Below are 26,016 nucleotides of genomic sequence, written 5' to 3' on the forward strand. Positions count from 1 at the left end.
TGGCGTGGCCACCTCCTCGTGCTTGCTGGGGAGCTGGTGAAGGTGGGTGTGAAATGATGGTGTTCGTGTGGGGAAAAGCCTGCCTGTGCTGTTGCACGTACTGGCTAGTGGCTTCTTGAGCCAGAAAGACCTGACTTTAAAATCCAGGCTCCTCGTCTGGCTAGGAGGTGAACTCATTTCTTTCTTCCCAGCGGTCACGGGAGTGATTGCCTTTGTTGAAAACAGCCAACTCTGTGGTGTAACACAGTGTCTGGTGAATGTGTGTTAAATCACCACCATAAACCCAGACCAGAAAACTGGACAACCATCCTGAGCTTCCAGAAGTCAGGGTGAATTAGCTGGGTACTGCGGCTGGGACTAGGTGACCTCTTTTCAACCCCAGTTTCTTACCTTCCAAATAGGGTGATGACGATGCCCCGTGGGAGGGGCGGGGAAGTCCTTAGGGTCATGCCCATTTCCAGCTTGATGTGCTTGCTGTGAAAGCACCCCTAAACCCTGAGCCCCTGAGTGATGAGCAGGAAGCAGTGGGGTGCAGCCTCTAAGCAGTACTGTGTGACGGGGCTCCCAGAGCAAGTTCGTGGCATGTGGAGCTGGTGTGGGTCAAAGCTGCCATGGCCCCGGCCTTCAGGGACTTACCATGTGCATTCCCCCACCCCAGGCCTCACACCTGCCGGTGGCCAGGTGAGCTGAGCTCCATCCCCAGCGCAGGTCTCTGTTTTATTCCAACTGTTTTCAGAGCAGACGATCTGCCTTCTATCTTAGCTTGTATTTCCAGCTCGCTCAGAATTTTTTTTAAAGATTTATTTATACAAGAACTGGGGTACAGTCAGAGGCGAGCCAGGGTGAGAGAATTCACCAGAGACAGAGAAGGGAGCAGAACAGGCAGACAGACTGAAATACACTGCTGAGGGAAGCAGTAGGCGAGACAGGAGAGGTCTGCCGCGCCATGTGGGTGTCTCCCTGGCCAGCCGGGAATCGAACCCACACTGCAGAGACTATGGACAACAGGCCAGGGAGGCCCCTCACTCGGAATTTTTAAAGCCATTTATATACTATCTCATTTTGTAAATGTAGTAAAATTGCAAAGTGAAATCTCTCCTAAGCACCTTAGGGTGCCTATGGCAGGTACTCAGGTGTGCGCCCACCTAGCCACCGTCCATCATGCCTCTCCTGAGGAGCTGCGCAGTCTCCCTCTGCTCTCAGAACTGGCACAAAACATGGCCTGTTTGCTCCCTGTTCGTCTCTAAACCCCTTGAGCTGTACTGTCAGGTTGGCTGCTTGGGGAACAAATGGTGCCTGGAGTTGCACGCAGTCCTTAGCATCTGCCTTGGCTTCTCCACTGCAGACCGCTTTCTTCTTAAGCTTTGAGTTGTTCTTATATGAGACCCCAGCAGAGGGTCCCCAAGGCCTGCGGGACCCTCAATGCCAGGACGGCACCGTGGGAGATGGGATGGAGCAGCAGCCGGACTCAGAGGCGCCTGGGGCCTGGGCTCTGACCAGCCACTGTTCTTCAGCCTCCAGGAAGTCGTTTGTGTGCGAGCTGAACGAGTGCGCCTCCAGCCGCATCCTGAAGCTGGAGAAGGAGAACCAGAGCCTCCAGAGCACCATCCAGGGGCTGCGGGACGCGTCCCTGGCTCTGGAGGGGAGCAGCCTCAAGTGTGGGGAGCTAGAGAAGGAGAACCAGCAGCTCAGCAAGAAGGTAACCTGCAGGGCGCAGGCGGCGCGCCCTCCTGGCCCAGGTGCCACATACAAGCAAGGGGTGGCGGGAGCATTCAGGTGCGGGTGAGGGAGCACCCCAGAAGCAGCACAGACCGCAGTGTAGTTGCAGGCCATCACTATAGAGGGGCAAGGGAGTCATCCGGGGGGGGCTTCTGCACTGGGGGTGCCTCTAGGGTGTCCAAATGGGGTTAACGAGGAAGCCAGTTGGTGTTGTCAGAGTTCTGAGTCCATGTGCGTTAAGCGTCCGGCTTCATGCGGAGAGAAGTGCATGTTAGAGGCATAAGGGGGGAGCCTGGGGAGTGGGAACAGTAGTGTGGGGCCATGAGTGTGGCCCCTGACAGCTGCTTTCGGGCTGGTGGTAAAACAGGAGTGGCCGGGCACTCCCTCGCGGCTCGCGGGTGTGGTGGGCGAGAGGTACGTGGCAGCGCCGGGCTGCCGGTGGAGGCAGCTGCGTGTCTCCCAGTGGCACAGTAGAACACAGACACCCGGGAGAACAGACAGGCTTACAGACCTGTCTTCGTGCTAGTTTCGGGGACCCCTGTTCACACGGGCTGTGCTCTCAGGCCAAGAGGTGCCATTGAGTTGCGGTTGCCGCGGTGCCCTTGCTGGCTGCAGGCTGGGGCACAGCGCCCCTGATGTGCTACGGTCAGCAAGGCTGCCCACGGGCTCTCAGCCCTCGGCTGCCGCCCCAGCTGGGGCCGGGCAGCGCACTCTTGCGGGCTGGCACCACGCAAGGCTAGAGCTTTGGGGGCCCAGGTCCGGCCTGACCTGCTCGTGAGTCCTGCCAGTGTGGTTTGCTGTGGCTGCCCTGGTGGCGGGTTGACCTGGGATGCGGCAGGAGACCTGGCTCTGCTCTGACTCAGTGATACTGTCTCTGCGCCACCCCCTCCTGCGAAATGGTCTCGAGCCCCCGCAGGGAGGGCCCTCAGCGCGGTGACTCACTCTTGACGCCTTTGAAGCATTGTGGGCCTTGCAGCATTTCAGCTGCCAAATGCTTTGTCCTTCCTTGTGGGACAGGAGGGCACACCCCGTCCAGGCCGTCTTGTCAGAGTGGCGTGGGGAAAGCACGTTTGGTTGGTTCTGTCTGGGCTGCTCTGTGCACGCGAGCCAGCACAGGAAGAGTCTGTGCGCATGGCCCTCCGGCCTCCGCCGAGATGAGACAGAATTGACCTTTAGAGAGACGAGACCCTCGGGCTGGCAGGCCCCTGCGGGTCTGCGGCAGAAAGCCTGTGGTGCGGGCCCGGCTCCCGCAGGCCTCAGAAGTGATGGCTCAGCCTCACCCCCGGCCAGTCTGCCCCCACCCCCCCGCACACACAGGACAGTGGGTCCTGCCAACCTGAATATCTCCTCTGACCCCTTCTCATAGGTCCCACCCTCCTGCTTCCTCTCTGCACACTTCCCTGTGGGACACCAGCCCACTCTTGCTGCAGCGCTTGGGAGGCCAGGGCTTGGTGGGAGGGGCGTCTCAGTTCCCAGACCAGCGCTGTCCTGTGTCCAGGGCCCGGAGCCAGGGAGGGAGGCAGGAGAGCCTCTCCCCATCCTGCTTAGCCTGCCCCAGGCCTGGCTGCAGTCCACCCTGGCCAGCAGGCCCCCCACAGAGCTGGGCCTGTCAGAGGTGCCTCCTGGCATTGGCCGGGTGAGCACCTCATCACCCAGCTCAGCTGTCTTGAGTTCCTTTCTCCGTCCTCAGCTCACCCGCTGTCCTCTCCTCCTCCCTTCGTGTCGTGTCAGCCACCGGCTGGCCTTTCTTAGTCACTAGGTGAACCCCAAGCCCTGCTGAACCCCACTCTGACCCAGACCCCAACACTGACTTCCCTTGGGGCAAGTCCAGGCGACATAGCCGTTTTGGGATGAGTTCTGGGAAGGAGGACAAGGGTCAGCCAGGACACGAGGCGGGTGGGGAGGCCCTGACCGCCTGTGCCAGCCTCACGCTAGCCTCATCCCAAGCCCGGTCCAGTCAGCGAGGTTGCTTAGCTCTGAAATCTCTGGAAACCGTAGTCGCCTGAAGCTAATGTCCTTCCCTCTAACTGAAGACCCTTCCATGGGCCTCATAGAAGCTGCCTCCCTCCCGAGCCTGTAACTTGGTGTCGATATTGTAAGAGCTCATCCCTTGAGCCGAGAAGTAAAGAGACATTATCTTCAGAAGAGGAGGAGCTTTGGGAGCTTTTGGGGGCCTGTCATGAGAATGAGGAGCAGCCTATGGGCAGATTTCTGGCACCACCCGCTGAGCCCAGAGCTGCCCCCAGCCCAGCCCAGAGGGTCACCCCCAGGACACCAAGCTCCTTCAGGGATGAACCGAGTCTAGGGCTCCAACTCGGAGCCCCGGACAGTACAGGAACCACAAAAGGAAACAGGTGGGGGGTGGCATCCAGCATGGGTGGGACGTGGGGAAACCACATCCTCAGACTAGAAGCAGCAGCAGTCAGAACACAAAGGTTGGCACCACAGTCCTTCCTCCAGGAGAGACGGCACAAGAATAAAGTAGTAACAGGTTGGGGGTGAGCCTTGGCCCAGGAAACGGGTTGGGGGCCCGTCGCAGGCCCTGACCTAGGCAAAGGGTCACCTGTCTAGGTGTCCCAGCTCTGCTTCACCCTCGCGGTAAGGACTTGGGATTTGTGTCTCACCAGCAGCGCAGGCATGGGCAGCACGGACGGGATCCTGGTGCCCCGCTGAGCACTGGGCAGCGAGGCCGAGCTAAGAGAGGATGAGAAAGCTGCTCTTGCTTTTGAGAAAGACCCAGACACTTGGCACTTACAGTGCATTTTCCCATCAGGCCCTGTGTAGATGGGGCTCACCCCTCCTGGGGTCCCCGGGTCAGGTAGGGGGGCTGGCAGTGTGACTGAAGATCCAAGCATGAGCCCCGCCCGGTCCAGCTCTCCCCACTGGTGGGGAAGACGCTCGCCTGCTGCGTTTCCTGGAGGCTTGAGATAGGACCCAGACCTATGGGGCAGGACTGCATGGGGTACCCCCACCCCAGAAGTGGAGGTTGCCTGGAGAGGCGGTCCTCCCATCCTTCCAGGAGCTTTGTCACCCTGTCAGGCCCGACCAGCCGAATTTGAGCAGATGCCCCGTCCTGGGTGCAGGCCGGGATCCCTGGGAATCTCCAGGTCCTGCCCCTCCAAAGATTCAAAGTGGCAGCCTGACAGGATCTTGCAAAGCTTTGAGGACCATCTGATCAGTTGTCCTGAACCAGTAGCACCCGGGTCACTTAGGACCAACCAAAATGCAGAGTCCTGGGCCGATTGGAAGTGGGGCTGGGGGAGCTGGGGGGAGGGAGATCACGCCCAGCAGGCAGGTCAGCTGAGACCATGCAGCTGCTGCCTGCTGCCTGTGCGTTGAGATTTCACCCTAACAACCCGAGATACCAGCCCCAGGGGTCACATCACTGGTAGGGAAGGACCAAAGTCAGGCCTGTCCCTCTGACACCGCAGTCAGTGCCCCGTTCCCTGCACTGGCAGGAAGGGTCAGCAGAGGCCTTGCGGTGGGCCCTGCCCTCGCCCTCTGCCGCCAGAACCCGCGTTCCTGAGTTCCTGGTGTTGGCAGGATCAGGCATGAGAAGCCCCACGCTAGGTGGGCTGTGCCTCAGGAAGCGCAGATGCTGGTGATTCCAGCAGAAGAGCCTTTGTTGGTGGGGGCAGGGAGGGCGTCATCGGGCAGGTGTCCAGACGGGAGGCAGTACGGGCTGGCCTGGGCAGGGAGTGGGGACGAGGGCGGGAGCAGCCTGGGTGGGGAGGTCAGGGCGTGGGGATGGGTTTACTTGGATGGTGAAGGAGTGTCAGGTGGCCATGCTGAGCAGCTGGGTGAATGGGACCGTCAAGGAGGAGACTGTCAGGAGGTGGGTGAAGTCCCCGGGGGTGTCAAGCAGGGATGGCCGGTGCCACCCCCATCCCACTCCCGCTCACCCCCTCACCCCGGGTCTGTGGTCTGACACTTAGGACAGCGGACGGGGCCTGAGATGGAGACTGAACCCTCCCGGGAGGCTTGAACTCCTGGCAGTATGTGGTGAGGAAAGGTGGGCTGGGAGGGAGGTTGACCAAAGGGTGCCCTTGACCTCCCTCCCTTTAATCCGTGGGCTGAGAATTGGTGGTCGAGGGTGTGGACGGTCACAGCAGAGCAATGCCAAGACATTTCTCCTTGAGAAAAGACCTGTTCAAGTTTCCTGTGGGACTGGCAGTGTTCTGATTGCTTAAAACGCCCCTCACTGGGTGAAACTGACTTACACGGGACTGGCCTTGGACTCTGCAGATTGAGAAGCTACAGAGCCAGCTGGAGAGAGAGAAGCAGAGCAACCAGGACTTGGAGACCCTCAGCGAGGAGCTGATCAGAGAGAAGGAGCAGCTGCAGGGGGACATGGAGACACTGAAGGCTGACCGAGCCAGGCAGGTAGGCGCCTGCAGCAGAGGCTTCTGGAACCTCTCCCGTGAGAGTCCGGGCCCTCAGCCGTTCCTGGCGATGTATCTGAGGCACGTGGGTTACCACATCCCTCACTTAGCTGCCACTCACACTAGCCCTTCTCAGCAGGTGGGGTGGGCAGGGAGTGAGGGCAGTTTGCCTCCCAGAGACATTGGCATTTGTGATTGTCACAACCTGGGGGAGAAGGGCAAGGAGCGGTCCCGGCATGTGGTGGGTAGAGGCCAGGGGCGCTGCTGACCACCCTGCAAAGCCCAGAACAGCCCCCACATGACAGAGTGATCCGGGTCCAGACACCTGTAGAGGCACGCGGGCCTCTGGCCACCCTCCAGACCACCTGGCTTTGCAGTGCGTGAAGTCCAGGATCAGTCCCTTGCTGCTCAGTGGCTCAGTGATGCCACCCAGGAGCCAGGCTTCTCGCTCCCTGCAGTGCCAGGCTCAGCGGGGGCTGCTGCACATTCCCTGGAAGGGCAGGAAGTAGGTGGCCGGCGAAGGGGTGGAGCGAAGCCTCCCTTGGATTTTGCCAACAAAATTTGCGAGCTTGGCCAGACTGGTCTTTGGCCAGACCCGCTGCATGACCACCCCCGGCTGCGAGGGAGGCCGATGTGTCCAGCATTTGAGTTTGTTGGCTTCTGTAGCGCACCTGGGATGGTGCTGGGTGTGGTGCAGAGACAGCCGTCCCCTGTGCCCATGTGGCTCGGAGTCTAGAAGCCAGTGACAGCCCTGACAGTGACTGTGTGTGTGGCGATTTCAGCTGTGAGCTTTAAGGGATTAAACATGGTGCCAGAGAGAGAATCCTGCTGGGCATGGGATGCTGTGGAGTTGAGGTGCGGGGCGTCCTTGAGGACCTGACTCTCATGCAGAGCCCGGGAGGACGAGAAGCAGCCAGTGCTGCTTCTAGCAGGAAAGGGCTGGAGATAGCAAACGGGAGGGACGGGAAGGGAAGGTCACAGGTGGGCAGGTCCAGGTCGCAGGGGTCCTGCGGGCAGTCTTGGGGGGGCGAGGTGGTCTCGCTACACCACCTGCTTGTCCATCATCCTGCTGCTCTGTGGATGTTTTGACTCGAGCAGTTTAAGGAGTGACTGCACGCCCTTCACTGAGTGTCCACGTGAAGCCTCTGGGCAATGCGGGCACAGCGTTAGGGTGCACAGCAGATGGTCTTTCAAGGCCTACGCTTTAGTCCCTTTTTGGATCCAAATTCCTGAAATGTGTGCCCTAATCCGTGTCATTCTGCGGTGTCTTCCTACAGATCAAGGACCTTGAGCAAGAAAAGGACCATCTCAACCAAACAGTGTGGTCCCTGCGGGAGAGGTCACACGTCAGCAGCGAGGCCCGCACCAAAGACATCGAGAAGGAGAACAAGGCCCTCCACCGGACAGTGACGGAGACCAGCAGCCAGCTCAGCAAGCTGGAATTCGAGAAGCAGCAGCTGCACAGGGACCTGGAACAGGTGAAGGAGAAGGTGGAGCGGGTGGAGGCGCTAGAGAAGGAGCGGCACCGGCTGGAGGAGGAGAACCACGAGCTGACCAGGAAGGTGGCCTCCCTGGCGACGGCCGCCGAGAAGGTGGACGCCCTGGAGTGCGAGAGCCAGGGCCTGGCGCTGGAGAACCGCAAGCTGCGCAAGTCCCTGGACACCCTCCAGAACGTGTCGGTGCAGCTCGAGGGCCTGGAGCGTGACAACAAGCAGCTGGACGCGGAGAACCTGGAGCTGCGCAGGACGGTGGAGGCCATGCGCTTCACCGGCGCCAAGATGGCGCAGATCGAGCGGGAGAACCAGGAGCTGGAGCGGGAGAAGGAGGAGCTGAGGAAGAACGTGGAGCTGCTGAAGGCGCTGAGCAAGAAGTCGGAGCGCCTGGAGCTCAGCTACCAGAGCGTGAGCGCCGAGAACCTCCGGCTGCAGCAGAGCCTGGAGAGCAGGGGCCAGAAGTCGCAGGCCCTGGAGCGAGAGCTCGGGGAGCTGGAGGCGGAAAACCAGGCCCTGCAGCGGGACCTGGAGGCCCTCCGGCTCTCCACCAAGCAGCTGGAGAGGTCGGAGAAGGACAAGAAGGCCCTGGAGCAGGAGGTGGCCCAGCTGGAGAAGGACAAGAAGCTGCTGGAGAAGGAGACCAGGCGGCTGTGGCAGCAGGTGGAGCTCAAGGACGCGGTCCTGGACGACAGCACGGCCAAGCTCTCGGCCGCCGAGAAGGAGAGCCGCGCCCTGGACAAGGAGCTGGCCCGCTGCAGGGACGCCGCCAGCAAGCTGAAGGAACTGGAGAAGGACAACAGGGACCTCACCAAGCAGGTCACCATGCACACGAGGACGCTGACGACCCTGAGGGAGGTGAGCCGGGTGCAGGCGGCCCCTGGAGGGGTTGGGGACCCGCGTGTCTGCGTGGACGCCGGACGCCGGAGTCGACTGGGGCTGGGTGAGCCTTAAGTGTCTTCCCTGGTGCTGAACAGAGTGACACCGAGAGGCACCGGGAACCCAGTGGGTGTCACCCCTTAGGGTCTTACCCAGAGGCAGCTGCTGCTATCCTGGCTTATTCTATTTCGTCACTTACCCATGTGTGTGTGTCTGTGCAAACATGTGGTCCCCTGCTTTCTACCCTAACCCCGCTTTTTACTGATGATGCCTTTTGTTATTACAGTAGTTTTCAAAACTACAATTTCTTTTTTTTTTTTAAGATGTATTTATTTATGCACACAAGAGCTGGGGTACAGGCCAGAGATGCAGGGGTTGGGAGGACTCACCAGAGACAGAGTGGGGAGCAGAACAGGCAGACTGACTGAAACACACAGCTGAGGGGAGCATAGGGGAGAGAGGAGAGGTCTGCTGCGCCATGTGGGTTGCTCCCTGGCCAGGGATTGAACTCATGCTGCAGAGGCTGCGGACGGCTTCATAGTGTGGTGCTCAACCTCTTGCACCACCAGGGAGGCCTCAAAGCTACAATTTCTTTTTTTTTTTTTTTTCTTAAGATTTATTTATTTATTTATACAAGCACTGGGTACAGTCAGAAGCTCCGGAGGGTGAGAGAATTCACCAGAGCCAGAGTGGAGAGCAGAATAGGCAGACTGATGAAGTACACAGCTGAAGAGAGCAACAGGCGGCAGGAGAGGTCTGCGCACCATGTGGGACCCTCGCCTGGTGGCCGGGGATTGAACCAGCACTGCAGAGGCTGAGGGCAGCTTCGCAACCCAGCGCTCAACCGCTGCGCCACCGGGGAGGCCCAAAGCTACAATTTCTAATGACTGCCAAGTAGCAACACTATAAAGCGATGTGATTTTTTTTTTTTTTTTTGACATTTGGGTGGTTCCAAGTTTTTTCCTGCCATCCTAGCACACACATGCTTTCATGAATAGCTCTGTTTTCTTAGGAGATAGTTCTAGGCATGGAATTCCTGGATGAAAGGATCTGGACATTTCCAAGTTTCTTGCTAAAGAGGTGTCCTCCGTTTTCCCTGGTGTCTTCCTGGGGTGCTGGCCACGCCTGAGCATGGAGTGGCTGCTCCAGGGAGCCCCTCGGGGTCTGAGTGGCCCCCCTTGGAGGCTGAGTCTCTCCTGTGTAGACTCGTGGAGGGGTGGGGGCTGGCACTGAGATTCAGGCTCCTGCTCCTCCTCATGGCTCGGCCGTCCCGTCCCGGGGTGGTCCTGCCCTGCCTGTGGCAGTAGATGAGGGAGTGGGAGAAGGATCACGCTTCATGGGACAGAACTCATCCCGCAGCTGCACCTTGCTGCAAGGGAGGCTGGGGAGCCCTGTGTGCCAGTGTAGAAAAGAAAAGCAGTTTGGGGGCACACAGGGTGGTCTCTGCTAAAAAGGAACATGGCTCTGGGAGCAGGCAGTCTGCGCGCTGTGGGGCGAGGGCAGATACGCCTGGGCACACAGCCCCTTTCTCTGTCAGCAGTTCAGGCCTTCACCCACGAGAGCCAGGTGTCTGCCCGGGAGCCCGTGCTCTGCTGTGACTCAGTGGTCTCGGCTGCTGTGCCCTTAGGGCCGCCGCAGCAGGAGGTTGGTGGTTGCTGCGTTGGAGCCGTCTGAAGGGCACGTGCCGGCCCTTCTAGCCTCCTCCATAGCCTGTTAGTCCCACCTGCTCACTTGGCTGGACAGTGGGGGCGGGGTGTGCAGGTGGAATGTCAGTGAGCCCCACTCTGCCCCAGCCTGTCTGGGCCTCGGGATTTGGAGGACAGGACGCTCACACGTGCCCCAGCCTGGTGGGAACCAGCAGCCGCCTGCAGGGTCACCAAGAGGCGGGGGAGTTAGGGGACCCGTCTAAATGAGAGCGACACCCACCTGTGAAAAGTAAACCATAACCGGGGCAAAATCTTTCTCTTTTTACTTTTTTGTGCCTGTTGCAAATCCTCTGCAGTCAGCGTTTGATCACATGACTGCAGGGGAAAAGCAACCTCGTTGGCAGAAATCAGACCCTCTCCTCCGAGGCCGGCGTGAGTGGCGCCGCGGGCACGGTCTGCATGTGTGTGGAGCGTGTTAGGGCATCGTGGACATGCAGCCGGCTGGGCTCTGGTCTCAGCCCGGGGGCCGGGAAAGCGTGTTCATCCCTCCGTTGAGAAGCGCATCCTGGGTAGCCCCACCTGCTCCGTCCTAGAGCCCTGGGTCAGCCTGGACCCCCCTCCCATGCTTGTCCCCTCGCTGTCCTTGCAGGACCTGGTGCTGGAGAAGCTGAAGAGCCAGCAGCTGTCCAGTGAGCTGGACAAACTGAGCCAGGAGCTGGAGAAGGCCGGTGTGCCCAAGGAGCTGCTGCTGCGGGATGACAACAGCGGTGACACGTGAGGGCACCCCCCACCCCACCCTGGTGTGGTCCCTGCCCCAGGACCCGTCCTTCGTGGTTCCTTCCCACCCCGTCTTCCTGGAGGTTCTTAGGGAGCGCGGAAGGAGACTCTGTTCAACAAACAGGCTTCTTAAGGCTATTTTAGTGCAATTTTTATTTCACGGCAGAACTGAGGGGACCGTAGATTCCACACAAACCCGCCTGCGCAGCCCCCTGCCCGCTGCCAGCAGCCCCCAGCAAAGGGGTGTGCTTGTGAAGTCAGTGTACCCGGGATTCACTCTCGTGGTGAAGAGTCTGTGGGTTTGGCCAGATGCGCAGTGCCACGTGTCCAGCGTCAGGCTTCACACAGAACAGTCACTGCCCTAGAATCCCCTGCATTCCGTGCAGTCACCCTCTTCACTCGCCACCCGGCCCCTTCGGTTTTTAAATTTTATTTATATATACAGGACTGGGGTGTAGGCGAGAGGTGTGGGGCATGAGAGGACTCACCAGAGACAGAGTGGGGAGCAGAACAGGCAGACTGATGAAACACACTGCTGAGGGGAGCAGCGGGCGAGACAGGAGGGTCTGCTTTGCCATGTGGGTAGCTCCCTGGCTGGGGATTGAACTCACTCACCCCATAGTGGCTGGTAATAGCTTGATGGCACTGACTTTAACCACTGCGCCACCAGCGAGGCCCAATATAACCCTTTTTGGTGACGAGGCCACACAGACTTGGCACTGTCTGGCTCTGTGACCTTGGGCAAGCTGCTTAGCCGTCCTGAGACTTGGTTTCCCCATTTGTGAAAGGGGCATAATAACACCTCCCCTAGATGATGGCTGTAAACACGCAGAGTGGAAGGTGCCTCTGGGGTGTCTGCGTGTGGTCCAGGAAGGGCTCCAGACGGGCAGGCTTTGGACCTGCAGGTCTGCTGAGCCAGATGCTACAGGGCAGTGGAGGAAACCGCTTCCTGGGGAGGAAGGTGCCCGCAGCCAGGTTTGGGCGCCTGTAGGGGTACATAATGCCGACATCTTTTTTTCCTCCCCCAGAAAATACAAGCTTCTAGAAGGCAGAAATGAATCAGCATTAAAAACAACACTAGCCATGAAAGAAGACAAGATTGCGTTTCTGGAAGCGCAGATGGAAGAGAGAACCAGCCTGAATCACCAGCTGCAGAACGAGCTCCAGGTGGTAAGGGCCGGCTCTTTAGGGCAAGTGGCGGGTCCCTCCAGGTGCACGCCCCACCCTTGGCAGCCCCTCACCAGGTAGCAGCGGGCGGGGCGCTTTCCTGAGCAGGCGCGGCTGGGCCCCTGGGCATCGAGGTGGCACAGATGTGGAGCGTGGATCAGTGCTGGGGCGGGGAGCGGGGCAGTGAGGGGGAGGTGGCTCAGAGCGGCACTGCGTTTGCAGCGACACTGGGGGGACCCCCACGTGAAGCTGGGGTCATCGGGCTCCAAGCCGGCCCAGAGTCACACGGGACAGACACGGGCGCACAGGGCCTTGTGAGGACACGCACACGTGTGCTCTTGGGCGCACACATGTTCCAGACACACGCACATGTGGACACAGGTCCCCACACCGGTGCTCTGCCTGGTCTCAGTCCTGGGCACAGCTCTTGGCTGCGTGACTGGATGAGGAACCCAGAGCAGCGTGGGCCTGGAGCCGGAAGGGGCTTTCTCATGTCCTGTGCTCCAGCTTCCAGGCTGGCTCCGTGTTATAGGTAGAGGAGGCCCAGGGGAGGGCTGGGTCCCCAGCCACTGCCCTTTGTCCTCTGGAAGAAGGGGGTGTCACGTAGGAGGGAGGTTACATGCATCCCCCCAAAAAAGGAAAGCAGTGTCTGCTCACGTGCCAGTGCCCGTGAGGGGTGGGTGAGCTGAGAGATGGGTTGGGTGGGGGCCGCCCTCTGGCCGCTGGTATGGGCAGGGATCCTGGTCTCCTGCCCCAAGTCTGCTTTTGTGTCCCGTACCGGCAGCTGCAGAAGGAGCGCGAGGCCTTCAGACAGAGCCAGGAAGAAGGGAAGACCCTGCAGAACTCCTTGAGTCATCCCGGGGCAGCGCTGGTGCCGGGCCCCCAGGGGACGGAGACCTGGGAGGCCAGCCACAAGGAAGCCACGATGGAGCTGCTGCGCTTCAAGGACCGGGCCATCGAGCTGGAACGGAACGTGAGTGGGCTGCGGACGTGGTCGCGCAGAGGGCGGCCCCCCAGGCTGGTCCTTGTCAGGTGCCATCATTGTGAAGCAGGCAGGGTGTCCATCTGTTGACATCCCTTTGGTGTATAACATTTCGCCTGCTCCCATGGGACACCCTGCCCGCCCCACCTGGCCTCTCGCTTCACTGTAACCACAGGAGTGGGTACTTGATGCTCTGTGCAGGGGTTGGCAGCAGGCCTGTCACCTGCTTTTGTAATTGAGTTTTTGGTTGTTTGCTGTTTTTTGTTTTGTTTTTTTTTTTAAGATTTATTTATGCATACAAGAACTGGGGTACAGCCCAGAGGTACGGGGTGTGAGAGGACTCACCAGAGACAGAAAGGGGAGCAGAACAGGCAGATCTACTGAAATCCACTGCTGAGGGGAGCAGCGGGGAGACAGGAGAGGTCTCCTGTGCCATGAGGGTCACCTCCCTGTCCGGCAGGGGAATTAAACTTGTGCTGCAGTGGCTGGCAATGGCTTGACAGCTCTGCCTTTAACCCCTGCGCCACCAGGGAGGCCGTGTCATTGACTTTTATTGGAACACAGATGCCCTCAGTTTGCCTGTGATGTGGGGCTGCCTCCCGTCTGTGGTAGCGGAGGGATAGGCTGGCAAACCCCAAAACATTTCCTCTCTGGCTCTCAACAGGAGGTTTCCCCTTCCTGATTATATTGGATTCTCCCAAACAACCTTAGAAGTAGTGGCGATTCCTGTCATTTGACAGAAGGGAAAACTAGTCAGTTTGAGGGACTTGGCCTGGCCCAGGTGTGGCCTCGTGCTCCGGCTTTCTCCGCCCCGCATGACATGAACTGTCTCCTCTTCCTGCCCACGCGGAGCAGGGGGAGGCTGTGGCCGCAGCTCACACATGCACCCTCAGGGCGTCCGGCTGAACAGAGCCGTAAAGCGGCAAGGACCCACGGCTGTAACTCCGCTCCGGGGCCGAGCATCACTCTGGGCTCCGACCAGCAGCGCCTTTGTGTGTATTCCCTCCTGTCTCACAAGCACATGCCCGGACCCCAGCTCTTCGCCCCAGTGCCGTTGAATTGTCTCCCCTAAAAAGGAAAATGTGACTTCTCCCACCTGGCGTGAACCCTGACATCGGCCCCCAAAGCATCCACTCTGGAGGGTCCTGGAGCACCCACAGCCAGTGTTTCCCGAGCCGGTACCTGATGGGCCTTGTGCTTCCGCCCCCAGAACGCCGCCCTGCAGACTGAGAAGCAACTGCTCAAGGAGCAGCTGCAGCACCTGGAGACCCAGAACGTGGCCTTCAGCACGCAGATCCTGACGCTGCAGAAGCAGAGCGCCTTCCTGCAGGAGCATACGGCCACGCTGCAGACCCAGACGGCCCAGCTGCAGGTGAGGGCGGGGCACCCCGACTCCCAGGAGGCGGCAGGGCCAAGCATGGCAGAGTGTGGGGCTTGGGTGGATGTTATGTTTAGCAGGTTTATTGCAAACACTGGTTCCTACCCTTCAGGTCTGAAGGTGCTTTAGATCCCTGAACCTGCGGCTACTGGGCTGAAAATGTCGTGCTCTGCTCTTACCTGCTGTCTTGTCTGACTGCCGAAGTCAGTTGCTAGAGCTGTTCTTAGGAGTGACTTGGAAAAGATGCTCTGGCATCAAGTCAGTTTGGCTCAGTAGGAGTTGATTTATATTGATGACGCACAGGCTGTGGGAAAAGGAATTCCCATGAATGCAGTTTCTGAGACAAGTTTGACAATATTAACTTAGGAGCCAGAGACAATAAACAGGAAACGTTGACAAGGTGCTCAGGGTTTGTTCTTCTTTTTTTTTTTTTTTTTTTTTTAAAGATTATTTGTGCATATAAGAGCTGGGGTACAGACCAGAGATGCGGGGGGTGAGAGGACTCACCAGGGACAGAGTGGGGAACAGAGCAGGCAGATTGACAGAAGTACACTGCTGAGGGGAGCAGCAGGGAGACAGGAGAGGTCTGCGCACCATGTGGGTTGCTCCCTAGCTGGGGGGATCGAACTCGTGCTGCAGAGGCTGCAGATGGCTTCATAGTACAGTGCTTCACCCCTTGCGCCACCAGGGAGGCCTGGGGGTTTGTTCTTTTAAAATAAGAACATGGGATATTGGTTTGTAGTTTTATTTTTGTTGTAGAAACGTCTCGGGTGCTAAGTCAGGGTAATGCCAGCCTCAGAATGATCCGGGGATTCCCTTCTCTCTGGGTTTCTGATCTGGAGTGCTGCGTGGGTGTTCTGTACCTGTCGATGGGTTACGTTGTTTGGTGATGATTCAGGAATGCACTCGCCTTTCGGATTTTATGTCTCTTTGTTTTAAAGAATAGGTTTTTAAAAATTGTTAATGCAGGTACCCAGGGAGCTTAATAATTTACACAAAAAGCAGACGTTGTGAGGCCTCAGGACCAAAGCACCTTCTTATCAGGGTCTTTCGGGCTTGGCCCCTTCCCAGAGCAGTTCCTTACTCTGCCCAGCTAGGTTTTCCTGCCCAGGGGGGTCGCTGTTCCGTGGGGCCCGCCTCCGTCCTCGAGCGGGGCTCCCTGGCCTGCCACGGTGGTGAGGCGCCGTCGCCCGCTCCTTCCTCCAGGTGGAAAACTCTACCCTGAGCTCCCAGAGCGCCTCGCTCACCGCACAGTACACGCTGCTGCAGAGCCAGCAGACTGCCAAGGAGACGGAGAATGAGAACCTGCAGAAGCAGCAGGAGCGGCTGGCGGCGGCCTACGAGGCCCTGCTTCAGGACCACGAGCACCTGGGCACGCTGCACGAGCGCCAGTCCACCGAGTACGAGGCCCTGATCCGCCAGCACGGCTGCCTGAAGACGCTGCATCGGAACCTGGAGCTAGAGCACAAGGAGCTGGGGGACAGGTGCGGCCAGGCGGGGCTCCTGTCCACCCCACGCCCCATTTTCTGGGCTGCTTCTCGTTCTCTGGGGCCCCTGAACTCGCCCAAAGGAAAGTAAATCAGAGGTCACGCTCGGGGATTTGGAATTTGTGCAGCTGGAGACTGAGCGGCGGGAGGGCCCCCGAGGGGGAAGGGTGCGCACTGTCCCTGCCTCCGGGACACCTCGGCGTTTGGGCCTCACTTCCCTAAGGAGCCTCCCCGCCCCTTCACACCAGGCCTAACGAGGGTGCTCCCCGCTCCCTGGCGCGTGCCGCGCTCTGGCTTCCCGGGTCTTGTCTGTCTGGGCCGGGTCTGGGCTGCTGGCTTTCCTTTTTCTGACCTTTGATTTGGGAACTGGAGTACAGAGACGGCAGACGGCTCGGGGAAGCCCGTGGCCCGGCACGCAGGCTTCCGCTGCTGGTGCTCACGCCTCTGCCGGCCTCTCCCATCGCCCCTTCCCACCCTCCCCTCCACACTTGTTTTTAGTTTTTTAAGTAGAATTTGCATACATTGAAATGCACACATCCCACTTCGTGTCCTTGACAAATCGGGGTCCTGGGTGTTGTAGGCTTCGTGGTGTTCAGTCAGCCAGGCCTCGGGGGCTGGGCCCCAGCAGATCCCAGGTGGCTCCAGGCCAGACCCAGAGACTGGGCAGACGTGTGAAGTGCTTGGGGCGCTAGCGCAGGAGAGAGGTGCACGGAGTGTGTCTAAGGAGAGGCTCCCGACCACGCGGGGCGCCGAGGAGGAAGTCCCTGCTGACACCGTCCCCTTTCTCCGCGTCAGCGAAGAGGACGGGCCACTATAGCGGGGACCTGGCGGGAATATGGAGACATGCCAGGGTGGAGGGGACCCCAGAGGCAGCTCTCCCCGCTGCCAGGCTCCTTTCCCATGCTGTCCTGCCTCTCCCTGCCCCTTTGCCCTGTCCTGCTCAGCTCTGCAGCGGGCACCAGGGAACCCCGTTCTCTCTGGGAGGCTTCTCAGTCTTCCGGTGTTACATGTGGGCACCATGGGCCCGTGGCAAGCTCCCAGCAGGTGTGTTCCCCTCCACCAGGCACGAAGCCATGCTGAAGCACAAGGCAGAGCTGGACGAGCTAGAGAAGACCCTGCACTCCGAGCGGGAAGCGCTGCAGCAAGAGCAGAGGAGCAGCGCCGTAGCCGCGGGCGAGAACCAGAGGCTGCGGGGTGAGCTGGACAGGTGAGCCTGCGGCGGGCCCAGAGGCGGCCCCGTGGGTCCCGGTAACCGGAGCTCTCACAAGCCCTGCCGTGCTGGCCGCTGGCTGTGATCAGGGCGAAGGGGACTCATGGGTTGCTGGGGTGGGCGGATGCAGGTGACAGCTCCCCTGGTCCCCCCTGTGTGACACCCTTGTGTCCGGTGCAAGCGAACCTATAACCCGCGCCGCAGAACCATCTCATAAGGGAGATGCACCCCATCCTCATCATTTCTGGACCCCTATCTGTGGATTCCCCTACATGCTGAAATTGATTTGTAACCCTAGATCAATACTCGTGACATTCTCGTGGTCATGGGTGATGGATGCTTCGGTCTCCCGGGCACATCTCCAGCTGATGCTGAATATTATTCTGTGGTATCGTCAAGCTGTGATCAGTCAACTTAAAAAAAAAAAAAAGCTACAGTCACAATGACAAAGAAAAAGGCCTGAGGCCCAGAGGAGGGGGTTTGGTCCAAGGTTGCCCAGCTGGGCGCCCTCTTCAGCCCTCTGCCCTGGGCTCTCCACCCGCAGGGTCACCTTCCTGCACCACCAGCTGAAGGGGGAGTATGAGGAGCTGCATGCCCACAACAAGGAGCTGAAGACCTCGCTGAACAACGCACAGCTGGAGCTGAACCGCTGGCAGGCCCGCTTTGACGACCTGAAGGAGCAGCACCAGACCATGGACATCTCGCTGACCAAGCTGGACAACCACTGTGAGGTGAAGCCTCTGGACACCAGCGAGTCCCCTGGGCTGACAGCCTTGGGCTCAGCAGGGTTATGACGGGTCTTCATGAGCATCTGCCTGGGAGGCTGTGTGGGAAAGTGGTGTGGAGGCACCTGGAAGGGGCACAGCCCACGATCGGTGGGGATGTCTTAGAAAATACCTTTGCTTTCTCAGGCAGTGGGGAGGGGCTGGGTACCATTTTATTTCGGTCCTCTGGACTGTCTTTCCATCTCTTCTAGAGGAATGGTATCAATTTGCCCCTGTTCTTGGGTTTGTCTGACTGGGGCTCCAGATCCTGGGGCTCTGGGGATGGGCTTAGTCGGGAATCCCCCAGTTCCCAGATGGGCAGAGCCATCCCTGCCATTTAAATGATCTTAAATGGCCAAACCTCAGATGAAATTGTAAGCAGATCCCAGAGCAAGTACAGTGGGCAGAGGAGCCCAGCCAGGCCCCACCCCAGCACCCCAGCCTCGAGACCCAGGAAAGCGGGCACCCCTGGGACATAGCCCCTTGGCTTCTGTGTGCCAGTTAACTGCCTTGCAGGGCATCACGGTTGAGGAAACGGGCTCAGGATGCCGCTGAGCTGCTTGAAGACGCCTCTGGGCTGTGGAGGGGGACTGAGACCCAGGCAGAGTAGAAGCCTGGCCCCCACGGCCTGCCCTGTGTGGGAGGACACTCCAGGCCAAGCCTGCAGTGTGGGTTGGAACCCAGATTGTGTGAAGCCAGAGTTGGTGATTTTTCTGGTGCACCAACTGTGACAGCGAGAGCAGGCGCTGGCAACCTCAGCCCCTCAGATCAGATCTGCCCACTCCCTGTTTCTGTGCAGCTGTAAACTTTATATGAATGGCTTTTACACTTTTTTAAAAATTTATTTATTTATACAAGAACTGGGGTACAGACCAGATGTGCAGGAGGGTGAGAGAATTCACCAGAGACAGAGTGGGGAAAAGAACAGGCAGACTGACGAAATACACTGCTGAATGGAGCAGCGGGTGAGGCAGGAGAGGTCTGCTGCGCCATGTGGATATCTCCCTGGCCAGCCGGGAATTGAACCGGCGCTGCAGAGGCTGTGGACAGCTTCACAGCGCGGCGCTCAACCCTCTGCACCATCAGGGAGGCCTGCTTTTACACTTTCTAATGGTTGAGGGAAATCAAAAGAATTTGTGGCAAGTGAAAATAATATGAAATTGACCCTTTGGTAAGTACCAGCTTATAGAAATGCAGCCATACCTGGGCGTATGTCTATCACCTATGCATTTGCGTATCACCTGTGGCTGCTTTCCTGCTGCACCTGCAGGCATGAGCAGTTACAGCAGAGATGATCTGGCTTGGGAAGCCTGACATGTTCACTCTCTGGCTCTTTCCAAAAGGTGTGCCTGCCCCTTCTAGAGGAGATCTGTCCAATAGAAGCTGGATGCCAGCCCTGCAGTAACTCCAATTTTCCCAGGAGTCCCATTAAAGAGGCCTCTCACGTGGCCAGGGGCTGGGGGACTGACACGTGGTCATAGAGGGAACTTGGTCCTTCCATGTCATTGACCCGATGGTCCCTCCAAGCTTTCACTTGCACAGATTATCCTGAGATGAATGTCTGTGCCCGAAGCCTGGCCCTTCTCTTGGAAACTAGGTTCCCAGCAGGGGACTCCTGGGGCCTGAACCCTTGTTGACCTGTGTTTTAGCTGCTCTCCCGCCTCAAGGGGAATTTGGAGGAAGAAAACCATCATCTCCTGAGCCAGATCCAGCTGTTGAGCCAACAGAACCAGATGCTTCTGGAGCAGAACATGGAGAACAAGGAGCAGTACCATGAGGAGCAGAAGCAGTACATGTAAGGGCGCCTGTTCCTCCACCACGGTGGGGGATGCTGCCCACAAAGGGGTCCTGGCTTCCCCTGCCACCCACCACGACCTGTGGCGTTCTGGGTGGAGAACAGTGCGGACCACCGGTGTCCTGAGGGCCATGTCCTTGTTCCAGCACCTGCTTCTCTGGCTGCCTAGGGGGGGGGGGGGGGCTGTAGGTTTCTGCAGGCAGTGATGGTTGCCATGAGTTTGCTTTACAAAGGCACGCCCACCGCCCAGAGCTGCTTAATCTGCTTTTGGATTTACATCCACTCCTAAAGGTGGGCAGGTGCTGTTGGAGCACCTCAGGGGAAGAACTGAACCTGAAGACCGAGCGGGGTGCCCTGTCTCGTGTTCCCGCGACTGCCTGGCTCCTGGGATGCCGCGCTTGTCCTCCCTTGGGCGGTGTCTGATGTGCCGGCTCTGGCCTAGGCCCCTCGGGGTGCACAGACCAGTCTCAATAGCTGGGGCCTGTCGGAGGCAGGAGGGTGAGCAGAGCTATGTCCACACGAGACAGATGTTGAGCAGCACGGAGGTGGGGGAGGCAGGAGGGGTGTGACACAGGACGGGAGAAGGCCAGCCCGGGCGGGGGCGTGCAGGTGGAGGGCAGCCGTGTCTACGTGCAGGGCACAGGCAGGGCAGTCAGGAGCAATGGCCGGAGAAGGAGGCGGGGCTCGGCGGTGCGGGCTTCCGTGCCCAGCTAGCGAGTTTGGATTCCCTGGGAAGTGTTTGATGGGTGGTGACCTAGCAGGGCCTAGAAAACAGCCAGAAATAGAGGTCAAGAGCCCTGGTGCTAGAAGCCTCAAGGTTCCAAGGTGGAGTAATCCAAGATGCTTTGTGCATCCGGGTGTTTTCACTCCTCCATGTGGTGGGGAGCGGGGGCTGCCCTTCCCCATGATAGGGATGGCGGCCATGTGGGGGCCAGCAGAGGCAAGCTCCACAGGGGCGGGGTGCCAGCAAGCCCCCACATGCCATCCCAGCCCCCTGTAGAGCTGCACCTTCATTCACTGCTGCAGCCTCCTCTGTTCATCTTAAGGCACCCGTCACCTGCTAAAGGATGGGGTCCATTGAAAACCATTGCCCTTTGGGGTAGAAATGAGCATTGCCTGAAGTTGACCCTTTATAACGCAGCTAGTGAAAGTTCGCAGCAGGTGCTGACTTGAGGGGCCCGAGCCCAGGACCCAGGGGATGATCTCTTGATGGGCTTGCATTAGAAGGTGTCTGCAGAGACCCCGGAGCAGCCTCCAAGGGGAGCTGCCCTTGGGGGCACGCGGGGCTGCTGCATCTGTGGGGCTAACCCCAGCCATGTTGGTGCTCAAAGCACAAGGCCAAGCTGCAGGCTGAGGACAGCGTAATGACTAGACCTAGAGCCCAGGGCACGGTGGGTGGCCAGCAGCCAGTGCGTGGTGAAGCCTTCACTTTGCTTGAGGTGCTCCCTTTACAGTGAAACCTTGGAACAGCCCTCAGTTTTGGGGGGACTTTGGCAGCTTCACCATGAAGGAGCCTGAGAAGTTACCTCTGGTCCAGGGGTGTCCTTTTCAAAGAGGAAACCAGGGGTCCAAACAGTGACAAACAGAGAGGTGACAGGAGCAGGCCAGCAGCGGTGAGCCTGGGGGCAGTGAGGTGTGGGGTGCATCACTGCCGCCCTCGGTGCCGAGATAAAAGCACACCCCCCTTTTAGGAAGACCATGGTCTTGTCCCCTAAGGCTGGCAGGGTCGAGAGGTTCTCTTTGATCCTTCCTGTATATTTGAAATGATGAGCTGGTTTCCAGCATTTCAGAATCAGCAGATTTCGTTTCATAAACTGGGTTTTTGGATCCTTAGAAAACCAACGGGGAAGATCCCCCCACGGGGCCTGCGTTCATTCCCGCACAGCAGTGCACTCCAACCTTGCCGCAGTCCCCACCACTCCCTCTGGTCTTTCTAGGCTGGCTTTGCTGCTTATCAAAAGCTTCCTGAACGCTTTTGAGTTTGTCCCTACAGAGGGGTTAACCAGAAACCTGACATTGCAGCGGGTGTAGGTCACCAGTCTGACTTAGCTGAGCTGACTTTTTCCACCCTGACGTCCATGTAACTCCTTGAGGCAGACTTTTTCCCCTCTGCAGAGGTGAGCACCCCCAGGAGCTAGCCTTGTGTCTGACCCCATGTGCCCACTGTTCTGGCTGACCTGGCCGGAAAGTCCTTGGGGTTTCTGAGCTTGAACCCCAGGAGGTTAGCGGTTGCTCCCTGGGGTGCACTTACAGCCAGATGCTAGGGGCTCTGGCAAGTCTTCCCAGGCCTTTGGGCTTCCAGGACCTGCTTGGAATGACTCGTTATCACGTTCCCAGGGCAGCCATCATGATGTCTGAGTCCCAGACACACACTGGACGCCCTGGGGCAGGTCCCAGGCTGGAGCTATGAGTCAGTTTCCTTGTTTTATTTAAAACGGGACGGATAATTTTTCTCTGCCCCTCTATTCACAGAGACAAATTAAACGCTTTGCGAAGACACAAGGAAAAACTGGAAGAAAAAATCATGGATCAGTACAAGTTCTATGATCCTGCTCCAAAGAAGTGAGTTGAATAACATTGTCATGACTTAACGCCGCCCTGGAAGCCGTCCTCTTTCCTGAGGGAGCAGAAGCTGGCTGCCTGGAGCAGGCCCGTGTGTGGGGCTGGGGTCTCCCATGGGGTGGGGGCCTCTAGGGGCAGGGTTTTGACTTGCTCTCAGCCCTACCCTCTGCTCCGGCTCCTCCATGAGGGAGGTAGATAGATACTGGCTGGCCTGGAGGAGACACAGACGTGATTTAGCCACAAGCCCTATGGGGGCCAGAGGCGCCCTGAACACAGCACGGGAGGGTGGTCTTGTCAGAGTTCATCTGGGATTGAACAGGTCAGAGAAGGCCACGATGTGCTTGTGTGGGGCTGGGTAGGACCCCTGGGCCAGCCGCTCGAGGTCTTCCAACCCAGGAGCCTTTTGACCTGACACGGTCTCCTCCGGCTTCTCCAACCGCTGGCAGCTCCCCAGACACGCTGCCAGGTGTGGGCTGGCTCGCCCCAAGGAGCTGGCCCTTGGCGTGTCCTGTGCCTCCAACGGGAGGCAGGTCCCCATCCCTGCTTAGGCCTCTGTTGAAATCCCAGAACCACAGAATTGCAGAACCTCTGTCTAAATCGCCCACCAGGCAGAGGCCAAGGCCCAGGTGAGGAAGGGGAGCGGCCGGAGTAAACGCCGTGCTGTCAGCGCCACGCGGGCTCAGAGGGCTGCAGCCCTCCTCCTGCTCCCCTGGATTCCTGCCGCGAGCTGCCGCTCAGCCGCTCCTTAAATTCGCTGGTGTTGGCTCTGACGGCTGCTCTTCCCCTGTGCCCACTCCTCAGTGCCAGGTGTAGTCAAAGGATGTCAGTGTAGCTGACAATGAGTGGGGGTGGGGGGTGGCTCCACTCATGCATTTGGGCAGAAAGATTGTCCGGGAGCCGGCCGAGACCAGCGCGGCGCCACTCCGTCTGTCCCGCAGCCCGTCCAGAGCCCGAGGCCCGGCTCCCGGCACTGTGTTCCGGGCGGCTGTTGAAGGCCTCTGCCCTAAGGCATACTCCCCCATGCCCCCCAGAATCACATCCCACCCTCCGAGCCTCGGACGCCGTGTCCCTGGTGGTGGGGAGGCCGTCCTTCTGAGCCCCGAATGAATGGACAGCGCTGCCGGCTGTGATGGGAATCCCGGCCCCGTGAGGGAACCAGCCCCTGCCGCAGGGCAGTGGGGCCTGCTTGGGGTCTTCTCAAATTCCTCTTCTAACCAGGAAAAACCACTGGATTGGAGCCAAAGCCTTAGTCAAACTCATCAAACCAAAGAAAGAGGGTTCCAGAGAACGTTTGAAGGCAACCACAGACAGCCCTCCCTCGCAGCCGGAGGCCCCAGACCCGGCCTCCCCACCTGCTCAGCCTCTCCGCTCTCAGCCAGAGAACCCCGAGACCTCATCTTGCCCAAACGGCGCAGAAGAGCAGGACACCCACAACGGGCCCGTGGGGAAAGGTAGGTGAGGCCGACCGCCCGCGTGGGGTCAGGCAGGGTTGAGGTGGTCTCAAGGACTCCCCTGGGGGCAGAGCCAGAGGGGAGGAGGTGCACACGCAAGGGCAGGTGTGTCGGGGGGAGTGCAGGGCACCCGCACGGCTGCCTCCTTGGGCTCGTTAATGAGCAAGGGGAAGCATAGATCCTCCACTGGGTTGCGGCCGTTCTGTCCTGTCACCGTGTTGTTTTAAGAGAAGCCTCTCATGTGGAAGGGGGACTGGAGCGCGCAAAGCCTGTGCACACTCGGAGACGAGCCCGGGGTGTCGGCTTCAGGTGCCCTCACGTGTGTCCAGTGAGCTGTTGTGGTGGGGGGTCCCAGGGCACCTGACACATTGTCTGTGCATACAGGGTCTTCAACCAGCCCTCATGTGGCTTTTTTTATCATTTTCTCGGGTGGAAAGGCAGGTGAGGTGTTCTCCTCCTGCCTAATCCGGCCTGGAGTCCTGCCAGCCCCGGGGAGGGTCTGGTGTGGAGTTTGCGGAGATCTGCAGGGGGTATAGTCGTGCGGGTGGCGCCTTATTGGCTCTGGCCTCGGGCATCCGCTGCACGTCACTTCACCACCGCCAGGGAGGAGGCCGCAGCATCCAAGGACGCAGAGCCTCGCCGCTGAGAGGTTTTACTTTACTCCTGTTGACGGAGCTCTCTTGAAAGACGTAGACATCTGTGCACGCACAAAGGGAAAATAGCAGCCAAGTAAATGGCCTGTGGCAGTGACAGTTTTGTCACAGCCGCCAGCTGGGCAGCAGGGACTGAGGCCGTGGAGGTCACACCTGCTTTCAGAGACGTGAAGGTCCGGGAACTGGGGGCCTGTGCGTTTTAGACTCGGTTAAACAGCAGTGACCTTGAACACGTACATTTCCAAAGTTACTTTGAAATTGCGTCCGGTGGATTATGCCAAACTCGCCCCCCAGGAGCGCTTAAGTGTTTAAGAAGAACTTCCTGCACATCAGGGCTGTGCCTGAGGCTTGTGTGTTTGTGGGGCCCCATGTTGCCCACAACTGGTCACCCCGAGTGCACACGCCTGGGTAGGGGGGTGACATTTCAAATCCTGCCGTGTCACTTGAAACCCAAAAAGAGACGTGACCCCACACACCGTGTGGGGACTGGCATTCCAGGTCGTCAGGCTCTTGCAGGTGGAGTATGGACGTTACTGCTTGCTGCTGTCAGGAGGGGTTCTGGGCTTCAGCTTCCACGTTGGCGATGGTTTTAATTTTTCAACGTCTGTCACCTCACCTTGTTTAAGCTGATTCAGGAACTGTCACCAGCCTGCGCTAGGGAGACGTTCAGAGGAAGAAAGTTTCCGCCTGTCCAGACAGTTGAGCTGCGCCCTGAGCGAGCACATCAGCGGGAGGTCTTCATACCGGGGCCCACTCCGGCCCTCTCCCTGGACTCGGCCCCTTGTACTTCGTTTATGGGCTGCATTTGTCTCATTTGGCCCTAAGTATCCCGTAAGGTCGGCGTGGCCAGCGTTCCTTTTCAAAGCTGAGAAAAGGAGCCTTTCCTGAGCTCTTCCCACTCGGGCCACTGCCCCAGAGGGACCTCCTGGTGCCCCGGCGGGGAGTGGCCTGGAGCCCCGTCGTCGGGACCCCGTGGAGCCAGCGCCGGCCAGCAGGTGGCGCTGGGGGGCCAGGCATAACTGAGGTGCTGGCGTGGACTTTAATTCTCAATCAGAAATTCTTAGATGAGTTACCGTGAGTGCGGCCACGTTGAGGAAGTTAGATGAGCTGTCTGCCCTGATGAGACTCTCACTTAAAGGCCATGGAGTGTCGGGCTGGAACTAGAAGAGTCTTAGGAAATCTCAAAAGGAAACGATGACTCTTAGTGTTGAGGGCTTTTTGGTATGAAAAAGTTGTTTTCGTTTTTTTTTTTAAAGATTTATTTATGCATACAAGAGCTGGGGTACAGGCCAGAGATGCGGGGGTGGGGAAGGGGTGGTGAGAGGACTCACCAGAGACAGAGCGGGGAGCAGAACAGGCAGACGGACTGAAATACACTGCTGAGGGGAGCAGCGGGCGAGACAGGAGAGGTCTGCCTCGCCACGTGGGTTGCTCCCTGGCCGGCCGGGGATCGAACTTGTGTTGCAGAGGCTGCGGATTGCTTCATAGTGCAGTTCTTAATCCCTTGCGCCACCAGGATGGCCCAGTTTTTTTTTTGTTTTTTTTTTTTAAATACATCCTGCCAGCAGAGTTTATCGCAGATGTACAGAAATGATTGGGGGATTCTTCAAGCAGGCTTTCTGACTCAGCGGGCCGGAAACATCGCTGTTTCTGAGCCCTTGGAAGAGGCATTGG

The 26,016-nt window shown here is 58.7% G+C and overlaps 1 protein-coding gene across 4 annotated transcripts in view; it reads left to right on the forward strand.

Moving 5' to 3' along the window:
- The window catches only part of CCDC88C (coiled-coil domain containing 88C), a gene marked incomplete at its 5' end in the record, with an annotated part of 107,887 nt that overhangs the window by 70,327 nt on the left and 11,544 nt on the right, over window positions 1–26,016 (forward strand). For 3 of the 4 annotated variants that reach the window (XM_084240802.1, XM_084240800.1, XM_084240799.1), the window contains 13 exons: window positions 1,515–1,699; window positions 5,965–6,102; window positions 7,379–8,449; window positions 10,766–10,890; window positions 11,922–12,063; window positions 12,845–13,033; window positions 14,253–14,414; window positions 15,627–15,904; window positions 16,971–17,114; window positions 17,662–17,848; window positions 19,531–19,676; window positions 22,149–22,238; window positions 23,457–23,689. In XM_084240802.1, the coding sequence (XP_084096928.1) occupies window positions 1,515–1,699; window positions 5,965–6,102; window positions 7,379–8,449; window positions 10,766–10,890; window positions 11,922–12,063; window positions 12,845–13,033; window positions 14,253–14,414; window positions 15,627–15,904; window positions 16,971–17,114; window positions 17,662–17,848; window positions 19,531–19,676; window positions 22,149–22,238; window positions 23,457–23,689 (3,090 nt within the window). The remainder of the gene's footprint in view (window positions 1–1,514; window positions 1,700–5,964; window positions 6,103–7,378; window positions 8,450–10,765; window positions 10,891–11,921; window positions 12,064–12,844; window positions 13,034–14,252; window positions 14,415–15,626; window positions 15,905–16,970; window positions 17,115–17,661; window positions 17,849–19,530; window positions 19,677–22,148; window positions 22,239–23,456; window positions 23,690–26,016) is intronic. The other variant, XM_084240801.1, reaches the window with a different exon arrangement.

The sequence above is a fragment of the Talpa europaea genome (assembly GCF_964194135.1).
Source record: "Talpa europaea genome assembly, chromosome: 8".
In the NCBI taxonomy this organism is placed as follows: Eukaryota; Metazoa; Chordata; class Mammalia; order Eulipotyphla; family Talpidae; genus Talpa; species Talpa europaea.